Source organism: Heloderma suspectum, chromosome 1 (genome assembly GCF_057233095.1).
Source record: "Heloderma suspectum isolate Gila_16-S chromosome 1, 16-S_ref, whole genome shotgun sequence".
Taxonomy (NCBI): domain Eukaryota; kingdom Metazoa; phylum Chordata; class Lepidosauria; order Squamata; family Helodermatidae; genus Heloderma; species Heloderma suspectum.
The window spans coordinates 223,901,654-223,915,194 of NC_139458.1; the positions used below are offsets into that span (position 1 = coordinate 223,901,654).

At 42.9% G+C, this 13,541-nt stretch overlaps 1 protein-coding gene across 1 annotated transcript in view; it reads right to left on the reverse strand.

Annotated features, from left to right (window-relative positions):
- Nucleotides 1-13,541, reverse strand: part of COL6A3 (collagen type VI alpha 3 chain) — a 157,600-nt gene that overhangs the window by 63,374 nt on the left and 80,685 nt on the right. The window contains exons 9-14 of the mRNA XM_084820265.1: nt 9,125-9,727; nt 5,499-5,845; nt 4,947-5,025; nt 3,015-3,160; nt 1,391-1,483; nt 434-487 (exon numbers count right to left, since the gene is read on the reverse strand). Of these exons, the coding sequence (XP_084676391.1) occupies nt 434-487; nt 1,391-1,483; nt 3,015-3,160; nt 4,947-5,025; nt 5,499-5,845; nt 9,125-9,727 (1,322 nt within the window). The remainder of the gene's footprint in view (nt 1-433; nt 488-1,390; nt 1,484-3,014; nt 3,161-4,946; nt 5,026-5,498; nt 5,846-9,124; nt 9,728-13,541) is intronic.

The window sequence follows — 13,541 nt, forward strand, 5'->3', positions numbered from 1 at the left end:
AAAGAAAATGTTAAGAAAGAAGGAAGTATAATGGTTCAATAGCTAGGATACTGCCTCGAATATTATGTATTAGCTACAGTATTGGACATGCCTGTAATTCTGCAGTATAGTATCTAATCATTGAGATTATTCTAACGCTTCTAAAACAGACATTTTTACTATGTGAAGTAGGGGTAGGAAGTGTATAGGATGGCAGAGGTCCCCATGTTTTCCAAATTAGCCTATATCTAATGTGCATGTATACACAATAGGTTGTTTCTATGAAGTACTTTGAAGCCTCTTCCTTCTGCTTCCTTTCAGTTGCACCATAACAACATCAGAGGGAGGAGCAGACACACCTACAGTTAAACACACTTTTCCTTTATTTCCTTCTTCATTTTTTCTCTGGGCACATAATAAAGGAAGTATGAGTACTTGAAAAAAGTTTACTCACTGGTCCACCTTCATCTCCTGGATAGCCTCTGTAGCCATTTTCCCCTGGAACTCCCTTTAAAAACACAACACACACACATGGTTTGAATTTCCATTTATATATATACACACATGAGGATCTCTTCTAATACCCTCTGTTCTCTCCTTCAATTGCCATTCAAATTCTTTGAATCTCAAACAATCTTGCTTTTGTATGTATCCCTAACTTTACAATATTTAATGAATAAATAATGATGTCTTCCTTCCCTAGTTTTAAAGATTTGCAGCCAAATGCTCTCTTGAACCTGAAGTTCTATCCCTGTATCTCTAATACAAACAGTGCTAAAATATTCCTAAAATTTTGCTCAAAGGAATGTACAGAATTTGACCCAAGTAGCAGAAGTCTTTGCATGCATGTTAGCATTCTATTTGTTATCAAGCACTGCCGAGCTCAGGCCTTGGCCAGATATGCTACTGGGTAAGAACATGATCCACAGTGCCACCAAATTCTGAGCCAAAGGTGGAAGTTATGTCTTTTGTTAATGTAGTTGCTGAAATGAAATTTCACACCAATTTAACACTTGGCAAATTTAAATAGGCAAGTCTGAACTAATATCTGGGAGCCTGGTTCTTTCCAGATGAGACTAGATGAGTATATTATAAAAGTCACTGTAAAACAAAAACTGGGATCCAAAGAGCTACCTTAGCTGTGCCAAAGACAAGAGCTATTTTGGACTTTGACTCTTTGAACAGAAGATCCACCTCACCCACAGCAGTGCCATATCACAAACAGCTTTGGTGAGCCCCTTCTATTTCAGAAGTGGCTTACTATGTGGCTTGGGGCCTGATATTTGAGACACACGGTTCTGAAGTCCACCGAGGCATGCAGAATCACAGCTTCGGATTCCCCTTAGGTAGGGTTCCTTGGGTCCTGATCTTTGGATGCCGGATTTCCAAAAACGAGGCTAAAACATCTCACCTTTGGTCCAATTGAACCTGGCAATCCTCTGTCTCCCCGCTGTCCAGAACATTTGCATGGGACCCCACAGCATGCCTTTTCTGCAACATTGTCCTGTAAGAAAAGAAATAAAAGTAATAAATTAGAAAGGAGATAACCCTCTTTGAAAAAACAGACACAAGCTATTTCCTACACATACAGTCATGCTCCTCAGAGTCAAGATATGCCCCCCCTTTTTTTTGAAGATTAGGGCTGCTTATGTTTAAACACCCATCCTTTATCTTACAATGAAAGTAGATCAAAGAAAATGAAGGCAGACATTTAATGTTTGAATTGTCTAAATTTCATTTGACTAATTTAGAGGAGAATGTCATTGAAATGGCACCATATCCTAAATTCGGAATAGATGAACAGAACATGGAAGAAGCAAAGAGCGCTAGAGGTACTAAAGATATGGGAGAACAATCATCAGCTGACTTACATGTACATATACAGAAGTAACATAATAGCAAACTAACCTTGCATTCATAATGTGTGGAAAAGCCAGAGTGTGCAAACAAGTAAAAAAAAAAAAAATAGAAATCTTGGATACCTCATATATAGAGTTCAGATAAGCTGCAGTTGTGTCACTACCCCAGCAGAAACTACAGCTGTAGTGGGCTAAGAGACTGAGCTACAAATCAGGAAGCTGCTGGTTCAGATTTTACCTCTTCTATGAACTCATCAGATAGCCTTTGGCAAGCCACCTCTCTCCTTCAGTGTCCCTCTCCCCTCACCTTGCCCCCATCTACAATATGGCGATAACACTGCCCTACCATACAGAACTATTGTAAGGATTATAAAATAAATAAAGTGCTTTAATCATCCTAAGTTTTATTATTATCTTTAGCAATGATACGTAACAGCTTCAGGAACAATTACAAATCACAGCTATAATAACTTCCAGGCCAGGTTTGGATACCAAGGGAGATTCCTTAGTGAACCCGGGATATTGATTTGGCACACTAGAGTTTCTCATCCTGACTCCTTCCCCCTTCAAGGACTGCAGCAAAGATAGCACTTGCAATGCCACAGAGCGCAGGTTTTCTTGGGCCAGCAGGGACTGTTTATGCAGCCCCCTGGGTGATATCTGGGCCTCGGTGGTGACTAGACATAGCAACCAAAAATAGCTGATAGAAAATGGTATACAAGAAGAAGGCTAAAACTGCAGAACTCATTGCTAAAGACCTCCTTCCTCCTTGATGCCCAGGGACATTTTATTCCCCACCCCACCCCCCATTCAGACCTCACAGAACAGACAATTTTATTTTTCATGCAGAAAGCTTACACTGGATGGCTAGAAACACTAAGGCATTTGCAGACACCCATAAAAGTCCATGCACTGCCCTACTTCCTTGGGTCAGAAAGATGAGACCATAAGGGCATTCCCTTGCCAAAAATTTGACCTCATCCCTCCATTATATGGGAACAGGAGATTTTGCTAGTTACACTGGATTGCAGCAAGCACAAATGTAGCACTGAATAGGAAATCAAGGTTTGTTCAAAGAAGGAACAATGGCTGTGTAATTCGTCTGCAAACATAAATATTCCTAGAAGTGTACAACTGAAACTAAGCAGACACATTACAGATACTAGAGTTATTTACCAGTTGTTCTGCCAATTCAAAATCTAAATCCAGCAGATTCACTTGGAGAGGCCGATTATAAGTAAAGCCACGCCCAAATTCCAGCTGCATCACTTCCTCAAAATTTGCTACTCGTTCCAATCCAACAAGAATGAGAGCTTTGACACCTAAAGAATTGGAGGAAAAAGTTATCAGTCTGGAATTATTGTTCACCATCTCCAAAGGGCTTTCTCCATATGGTCCTGCAGAGATCCACCTTGCCCTCTATCCGGGGTAGGGATGGACAACACTGACAATTTTGGTTTCTCTCCATTTCTATTTTTTCTATCCTTATATTCATTCTATTTCTGCATCCATTTTTGAATTTCTTTTTGAAAAGCCTTCACAAAAATGTGTACGTATCTGCATGCGCATTCATCTGAATATATACATTTTTGTAAAAAAAATTGCCTAATATGTGCAAGTTTTGCAAGCATTTTCCCATAATATAATACATTTGTGTTATTTTCACTAATATATGCATTTTTGTGAGTACTCTTCCTAATATATATATACTTGTCTTGTACACATATTTTGATTGGAGAACTGCAGTGCAAAATTTGGATGATTCCTGAATGCTGAATGTACATATTCCTTGTAGAGCTGTGCACTGCTTCAGCCTGAAGCCCGAGCTCTGAGTTGAAGCGGGGTGCTTCAGGCCACTTCGTGCTGCCTCTGAGGTGAGGTAGAGGGGGCACGAAGTGGCACAAAGCAGGTCGGGGCTTTTCAAAGCACTTCGATGAGTTTTGGTGCGATCTGGAAGCCCAGCTGTGCTGCTGCTGCCACCACCACCCAGCCCCCAGCAACTTACCAGGGCCCTCTGGACATGTGCCAGCAGCCATCTAGTTGTTCTGGAGGGGGAGCCATTTTTAAAATGGTGACTTCCTATATTTGCAGAAATACAGGGAGTCACCATTTTAAAATGGCTCCCCCCCTCAAAACAACAAGATGGTTGCCAGCACACATCCAGGGGGCCCAGGAGCTGGCAGCAATGGTGGCTCCCCCTGCCGGCAGTGCCGCTGGCAGTGGGATGGTGGCTCCCCCCTCCCCTGGAACAACAAAACAGCAGGCAGCATGCATCCAAGGGCCCAGTTAAGGAGCTGGGGGCTGGGCGGTGCATCAGGGGACCCTTGAAGCAGGATTCAGATGCCTGAATCCTGCTTTAGCTCCAGAAGCCAAAGTGGGTCAGGGGGCCCTGAATCAACCTGAAGTGAATCGGGCCTGCCTTGGAAGCCCTGAAGTGGCCTCTGAGGTGGCTTGGGGGGTCCATGCACTGCCCTACTTCCTTGGGTCAGAAAGATGAGACCATAAGGGCATTCCCTTGCCAAAAATTTGACCTCATCCCTCCATTATATGGGAACAGGAGATTTTGCTAGTTACACTGGATTGCAGCTAGCACAAATGTAGCACTGAATAGGAAATCAAGAGTGGATTTTTTTCTTTTAAATTAAATTCTCTGGAACAGCCTTAACTGTTCCAGAGACAAAAGGTGCCCCTATGACAAAGGGGTAATGAACTCTTATGCAAACCTTTGTACATACCAGCATGGTGGTTAAAGAATTATAAAGATAATACTTTTCTATTACTTCAGTTAATCCTTATGTGCTAAGTAATCTAATCTGGGCTGACCTTAATATGCAACCGTGTGTGTGTGTGTGTTTGGGCATGCACACATACACACATCTTTTTTCTGTGTGCAACTTCCACTTCCACGTGCCATTCACATAATGAGAAGAAGGGATGTCATTTTGACTTTCACAGTCAAATGATGGCACTGCATTAGTGGTTGTGAATACAGAACATGCACTGTGATTTCTCTGGATTAATTAATCTAAAGTAAAAGGCTGCAAATATGTATGCAAATTATAATTAATCTATATGTCAGCATGAAAATATAGCATTGTAATACAACACCTTCTTTCTTTAGATCAGCAGATGCAGCTGCTAGCTGACCCCTGTTGCCATCAATGCCATCAGTTAAGTGTATCACTACCTGGGAAAGCAAATATTTAAGTTATTGGACACCAGTTGTGAAGCACAGTAATATGTAAGCATCATTGTAAGGTAATGCTGGTCAATTTCTGTGATGGGACTAAGGAAATGGTCTGGATCACAATACTTTCAGAGGTCTCATCCTGGATCTATCCTGTGTCAGAAGGCCATCTGATGCCAACTGTACTCTGTGGCTCTTTTCAAGGGAAGAGAGTACTAGGAGGATGTAGAAGTAGGGATCAACAGAATCATTTGATTTTTTTAGGTTCTTCAAGCAAGAATTTCATGAAACAGTTGGGAGGCCCTTTGTCAAAGCACATGAAGCTGTGTTTGACATCACAGTGTTACAGTAATTCAAACTTCCAGGCTATTTGTTGGCCTTAAACTGATTTTTTTTTTAACTTCTCCATTTTATAGCAGCCCAGGATCTGAGGGCTTTCTTTTCCAAATATGAGAATGGGAATATAAGCTCACCTTCACACTTCTACCAGGAGCTGTTCTGAATTTATTCTGATAAGATTTGAGCGTGTCTGCAGTTAGGACGTACGGAGCACCATTACGCAAGGCCTGAAACTTTTCAAACAACTCCGGCTGATACTCAGAAAAGTCAAATGCTTCCACCACTCCAGAGGGAGTCTGCGCCAGAACAGCCACGCGCACACTTGGTGCCTGGTTGCGAGTGCAGCTAATCTTCTGCATTTGAGTAATCCTGTTCAGAATATCTTCAACCTGTGACTCTAGCGCTCTCTGTACGCTGAATATACTTTGCCCTGGTCCAACAGTTGAGACATCAAATCCAAGTATAATATCCAGACTGCAGTCTAGAGTGGATAAAAGTACAACTGCATTGTACACAGAGTAGGGGAAAATGGTATGGTAGCTATATAAATGTTTATGAAACTCTACCAAACAAAGAAACAAAAAAGGATTTATACAACAATTACGTATCACCCATTGTCCTAGACTTAGTGCATTCTCTGGTTGTTCACTAATGGCCCATAAGTTCATCAACTCATCTTGCTTCAAGCTAGTGAGCTACAGGGTGGACATTTTTCCACTAAAGATGTTCCTTACTACAGTTTTTGACCCTTCAGTCTCCTCCCTTTCTCCCAAACCTGAACCAGCACTGAACTGCCAACATTATCTCAACTAATGCCTCTTTAAGACCGGGATATGTGACATGCCTGCTATTATGTATTTATTTTTAATTTCTTAATTTGTTTACTTCCATCTCTACAGTGCTGAATCCATGGGCTCCCACTACTTGCAGGGAATAAGAGCCTATTAGCCATACTAGCCAAACAGAACCTCCATGTTCAGAGGTAGTATGCCTCTGAACATATGAGGCTGGAGACTAACAAGAGGGGAGGGCTGCAATTTTGTATTATGCTTCTGGGCTTCCTAGGAGCCTCCAGCTGGCTACTGAGCGAAACAGAAAGCTGGTCTAGGTGGACCTACCTTGGTCTGATCCCTCCTCAGGGAAACTCATCTTAGATTCTCATAGTCTTAATTGTCTTACAAAATCAGCATAATAATAAACAGCAAAATCTAGGGATGTACGAAAGTGACTTATCTTTCGCGGATTATGTTGATGGTGGGGGGGAGGCGTTCCGTCCCTCCCCCTGGAATCTTGCCCGGGGGGGAGGCGCTCCGTTCCTCCCCCCCGGAATCCTCTAACGGCCGGCTGTGCTCCGCGGCAGCTCTGAGGAGCAGCCGGCTAGGCCCGGCCCGGCCAGGCCAGAGCTGTCCGCAGCCGGATTTCCGGCCGCGGAGGGCTCTGGGTAAAAAAATAAATAAATGTGTACGCAAATGGCGGCAGATATGGCTGCCGCCATTTGCGTTCCTTCTTTTTACCGTCTTAATTTACGTAAATATTTACGTAGACTATGACAGCGAAAATCAAGGGGAACGTAAATAGCGTAGCGGGCGCCATTTGCATCCCCTTTTGATTCCCTGTTTTAGCCTACGTAAAGATTTACGTAGGCTAAAATGGTGAATGAAAAAGGGACGCAAATAGCGCCCGCTACGCTATTTACATTCCCCTTGATTTTCGCCGTCATAGTCTACATAAATATTTACATAGATTAAGACGGCCAAAAAGAAGGAATGCAAATGGTGGCGGCCGTAGCCACCGCCATTTGCGTACGCGTTTTTTTTTTTTAAACCCACCCCAACCATGATAGGCTACGTAAAGATTTACGTAGCCTATCATGTCTTTTTTTTTTTCCCACAAGCCTGGAAATGGCGGCGGCGGCGGCAGCCGGTCGGAAGACTGGCCGCCGCTGCCCCACCGCCAGAGCCGCTGCCGCCGCCACCCAGAAGATCCGCCCCAGGTAAGTCTCATCCTGGGAGGGATCCGTGGGGGGGCGGGGGGGCAGGCCGTTCCGCCACAGATTTCGGGGGGCCGAATGCACTGGCATTCGGCCTCACCAAGATCTGTGGCGGAATTCTCTGACATCCCTAGCAAAATCAGCTTAAAATATATGTTAAAATGTACCAAAATACATAAAACAGACAACAAGTTTAGAAAATAGAACTACAGTTCAATTTATGGATCAAAAAGTGACATTGCTGAATGCCTGGCCACCACAGGCCGGTCTAACCTATGGACATCTGCAAAAGTGTTGATCAGGGGCACTTTTTGGGGAAGGCAAGGCAGTTCCAAAGAGAGGCAGCCTGAGATCTAACCACCCTCATTCATACATCCATGTCTGAAGGAACTACAATTAGGGCCTCTTCAAGTTATCTACTACTAGGGTGCTACTATCTTGGGTGTGGAAATAAGCATGTAGAATGATTTTCATCATTATACTATTTTAGCATGGCAATGACTGCTAATACACAAGTGGAACCATCTTGTATATTGCAGAATGCCTGTCACACATCAGCTATCATACCCAGCCACTTTTTTTCTATTAAATTTCCCCCTGCATATGTGGGAGCTTAAGGGGGAAAAACACCTACCCTCCATTGGCACCAATTTAGATTTCTTTCTTAAGCCCCCACGTGGGGTATGTGTGTGTATGTGGGACGGGGGCAAATTTAAAGAAAAAAGAGGCTGGGTGGGAAGGTTTAGTCCCACCTAGCTGTGAATAGTGGTTCTGATCTGGATCAGGGCCCCATGTGCTTACACAAAAGTAAAAGCAAAGTGATGATCACCTACAGACTACACGTGTAATGTAGCATGTTGTTTAACCCTAAGCTATAACGACTGAACAACAACAACAACAAATTAGGGGATTGAGCAAGTCAAATTCCTCTTCTTGCCCCCCACCCCCATCCAACTTTCCTCTTTTTTCCCCTCAGCTGACATCTGAGCATTCTGTACCGCCTGGAATCTCACAGGTCCTTCTCAGCCCATTTTGGATTTTTACTTTTAAAAGCTTCTCATTTTAATTTTTGAAGTTATAAACTTCTGCATGCCTGGGTATTCAACAACGGATGTAAAAATACGCAGCCTTATTTTTGGATGGCCCCATCTCACTTCCATACTGTTAGGCAGTCGACCACTTGAGGTCGTAGCCTCGCTCCCTAGCAGAAGTTTCCCTGTTCAGGGTATCCAGCCAGCCATGCCCTCTTCCAGAGTACTGTTAGCTGTGAGAGGCTTTGAACATTTGAAAGCAGAAACATCAAGTATGATTTTTGTTCTTGATCACCTAGATCCTTAGCTCTCCTCGGGGTTAAATATCTATAAATACCTTAACAACTGGAGTTGGGGGCCTTAATTCCTTCGCAGTATATGCTACCCAGCCAGACCCACTTGAGAGACCGTAACAAAAGGACAGTGATGGATCCCCATTCCCCATATTCCTTTCACAGCAACTTATTTTTTAAAATTGGGTAAATATTTAAAATAATGCAGGTCTCTTCTCAGGGCCTAAGGAAGACATTGTTTCTAAAGAAGGGGCTATAACAGAGTCCCCAGGCTTACAAGTTGTTGCAACTATGCTTTTTAAAACTGCAATATCGAAGTAAAGGAAGAACCAAACACACAATTGTATATCATAATTACATCACTACACTATATGGAGCTTCAAAATGAACATAACATTGTAACATAAATACCCTAAATGATTTTAAAGTGGCAGCCATTACCTTACCTCTTGAGACTTCTCCCACACCTCGGCACAACTGCTCTGTCATGACATCACCCAGTGTCTCCAGCACTGCCTCATTCAGCTCTGAGAGCCCCTGGGCTGTTGCAGCCCTAAATGCCGTGGTGCTATCACTGGAGAGCTTGGAAACCTCAGCAAGGTCAATGTTTTTCACACCAACTGAGAACACCTTGACACCCTTCTGTGCCAGTGATAAGGCAGCTGTCTGCCCATCATCCTCTGGCTTGCCTCCTGTTACAATAAAAGCAATCTGGGGGATTTTCTGCTCCATCCTGCTGCCAGCCTCCTTTACAAAGTGTTTTGCTTGGATGTGCTTGATGGCTGATCCAGTATTGGCAATTCTGCCTCCTTTGTACACTGTTGTATTCACTGCCTCTAAGATCTGTTCTTTGTTGGAGAAATCCTTCAGAAAGAATTCATCACTCACATCTGAGTTGTATTGCACTAAGCCAACTTTAATGGAATCACCTTCTTCATAAATAGAATCAACTATGCCATATACAAAGTCAATGACTGCTTGGAAATTGTCTTTTCCAAAGTTGATGGAGCCATCCAGCAAAAAGACGATGTCTGCTTGTTTTTTACCACCTAAAAGATTTAAAGTGGGGGAGGTGATAAACCCTTTTTTAGAAACACATACCAACAAGTAGTGTCACAGAACCCATAAAACAGGGGTGAACAAATTCTGCTGCTCCAGGGCCAATTCTCCCCATCTCCAAACCCAGCGGGGGTTGCACCCTCCCCAGAATTGCCACCACTGAATTTGCCACCAAAATTCAGAAGCATGGTAGTTGGGGGAAATACTAATTATACCTTAAAACAAGGTGTACAGGGATGAATGAGCAGATTTTTCTGTGGTAAGAAAAAAGATGGAAGAAGCAATGGGAAAATAGGGAAGACTTAAACATGGAAGACAATGTCATCTGGACTCCATGTAAAATTCCATGTTTGAGACTGGGCAGTTGCACAGCCTCGTCTGGAAGCACCCTTAGGAACTGCAGTTAATGGCACATATCTTTTCTCCCAGCCCTTGACTTCCCCTCACTAGACTATTTCTCTTCCTGAAAGTTCCACGAATCTCTGCCAAGCAGTCATATTGTATGGGATGAAGCAAATTCAGTAAATATATTGATGCATGCATCTACCTTCTGTAATCTAACTCTTCCTTTTTCAGATTTGGGATTTTTCATGCAGGCTCCTATGCCCCCTTCATGATAATATTTCAGATTTTATCTTGTATCTAATATTAACATTGTATGTCAAGATAATCAAGTTAAGAATATGTTAAAAATGAATTTAGAAGAAAAATGTCTAATGGGATACAATGAGCAAGAAATAAGAGCTAGGATTAAAGTGAGTTAATAAGAAAACCAAACATCTGACTTGGATGCTCTGACTTGGATTCCTGCATTGAGCAGGGGGTTGGACTCGATGGCCTTGTAGGCCCCTTCCAGCCCTACTATTCTAGGATTCTATGATCTGCTTGAAGGATGGAAGAGCAGCAGCACTTCTGTCAAGCAAAACAGTAAAAGATGATGTGATTTGGTCATTTGCTCTCAACCATATTAGCATTATCATGAAGGGGGTTGCAAGGCTGCTGTTGTTCTTTCCCTTTCTGACATCAACATGGATCTGTCTCCTAATGCTACTAAAGCTTATAACAGGTCCAACACAAAGAAGACAAAGGAAAGGCATTTCACAAAACAACACACACTGTATTAATACAAACTAGTTCCCAATATTCTGTCCTTCTCTCCCAGAGTTCTGCTACACTTTAGTATGATTAACAAACAAACAAACAAAAACCTAGACATGGGCTAAGGAAATAGGAGCTGTCTGGCTTCTCAGTGATTCTCACCACATTTCATAACAACATAATCTGTAGAGTGCAGGTTTGCTTTTAAAATTAATGAAAAACTAAACGAAAGAGCCACATTCCATCCATTTATTTTTTTTTATGAAAACAAATGGGAATAAAAATGAATGAGAATTGCAGTACATTTCTGTTGCTTCCTTGCCTCATCATCCATCTGCCTCAACCAGAAATAAGCTTCTGGAAGAAAAAAAAGGAAAAGCAGCCACTGTGGAGACTGGAGCGCCTTCTGGATTACAAGGGAAGAACACCCATTACATCCTCCTCTGCATCTACAGTCCATGTTCACTTTGAAGCAACAAGAGGCAAATCCAGGTTTGGAAAAGCAGGCCAAGCAATGGCCTCAGTGATGAATTCAAGGAATAGGGACTGGGTTCGCACAGCTCGCCAACCAATGATAGTTGGTTTTCCTGAACAAATCATCATTGGTTAGTGTATCATGAGAACCCGATACTTGTTGGGAGACAAATTCTGCAAAACATGGCCCCTCCAGGAACTTCTGGACTTGTGTGGCAGATAACTTCCTCCTACAGAAAGTAGAGGAAGGAACTAGAGGATCGGCTATCCTTGACTTGATTCTAACCAACAGAGATGACTTAGTGGATAACATAGCAGTTACAGGAACTCTGGAGGAAAGTGACCATGTTGTACTTCAGTTCTTGGTTCTAAGGGAAGCAAAAGCCGAGTGTAGTCAAACGTGTACCCTGGATTTTAGGAAAGCTGATTTTAATAAATTCAGAACAATGATCAGTAAGGTCCCATGGCAAGCAATGCTAACAAGAAAAGGAGCCCAAGATGGGTGGGAGTTTTTAAAAGGAAATTCTCAAGGCACAAGGGAATTTGTTTGAACGCAAACAATTCCAACAAGAAAAAAAGGTGGAAGAAACCAGTAGAAGCCAATGTGGCTTCACAAAAAGCTTAGAGATGACCTGAAAACAAAAAAAGCACACATATAGGAAGTGGGAAGAAGGCCAAGCAACAAAGAAAGAGTACAGGCAGGTAGCACAGAATTGCAGGGATGGTGTCAGGAAGGCTAAAGCTGAGAACGAGCTGAGGTTAGCGAGGGATGCTAAAAACAACAAAAAGGCTTTCTTCAGCTACGTGAATCGCAAAAGACAGAGGAAAGAAATGGTTGTTCAGCTATTAAATAAGGATGGCAAAATGATAACAGATAACAAAGAAAAGGCAGAAGTGCACAATTCCTACTTTGGCTCAGTCTTCTCCCAAAAGAGGGTCTATGACGTCCCTGGCAAAGGCGAAGTACAGGCTGAAGGGGCAGGATTACAGCTTGAGATTGATGGGCATATGGTCAAGGAACACATAATTGCTCTGAATGAGTTCAAATCTCCAGGGCCAGCCCAGATGAACTGCATCCTAGAGTAATAAAGGAACTGGCAGAAGAGCTCTCAGAGCCACTGTCTATTCTCTTTGAGAAATCATGGAGGACAGGGGAAGTGCCAGATGATTGGAGGAGGGCTAATGTTGTCCCTATCTTCAAAAAGGGCAAAAAGGAGGAATCTGGGAACTACAGACCAGTCAGTCTGACATCAATCCCTGGGAAAATTCTGGAGCAGATGAAAAAGCAATCCATCTGTAAGCACCTTGAAATTAGTGCAGTGATTACTCGAAGCCAACATGGATTTGTCAAGAACAAATCCTGCCAGACGAATCTCGTCTAATTTTTTTTTATTAAGTAACCTCCCTTGTGGACCGTGGGAATGCTGTGGACATAATATACCTTGACTTCAGCAAAGCTTTCGACAAAGTGCCCCATGCTATCCTGATGAGCAAACTAGCTCAAAGTGGGCTAGATGAAACACCTGTCAGGTGGATCCACAGTTGGCTACAGAATCGGACTCAAAGAGTGCTTATCAATGGGACCTTTTCAAACTGGAGAGAGGTAACGAGTGGGGTACTGCAGGGCTCAGTCCTGGGCCCAGTGCTCTTCAACATTTTTATTAATGACTTGGAGGACAAGGTGCAGGGAATGCTGATCACATTTGCAGATGACACAAAATTGGGCGGGATAGCTAATACTTTGGAAGACAGAAACAAAATTCAAAGTGATCTTTATAGACTGGAGTGCTGGGCAGAAAACAACAGAATGACATTTAATAGGGATAAATGCCAAGTTCTGCACCTTGGAAAAAGAAACCAAATGCACAGTTACAAGATGAGGGATATGTGGCTCAACAACATTACAAGCGAGAAGGATCTTGGAATTGTTGTAGATCACAAGCTGAAGATGAGCCAACAATGTGATGTGGCTGCAAAAAAGGCCAATGCTCTTTTGGGCTGCATTAATAGAAACATAGCCTCCAAATCCCAGGAAGTACTAGTTCCCCTCTACTCAGCACTGGTTAGGCCTCATCTGGAGTACTGTGTCCAGTTCTGGGCACCGAGCTTTAAGACGGATGCAGACAAGCTGCAAAGGGTTCAGAGGAGGGCAACAAAGATGATCAGGGGACTGGAAACAAAGCCCTATGAAGAAAGACTGAAAGAACTGGGCATGTTTAGCCTTGAGAAGAG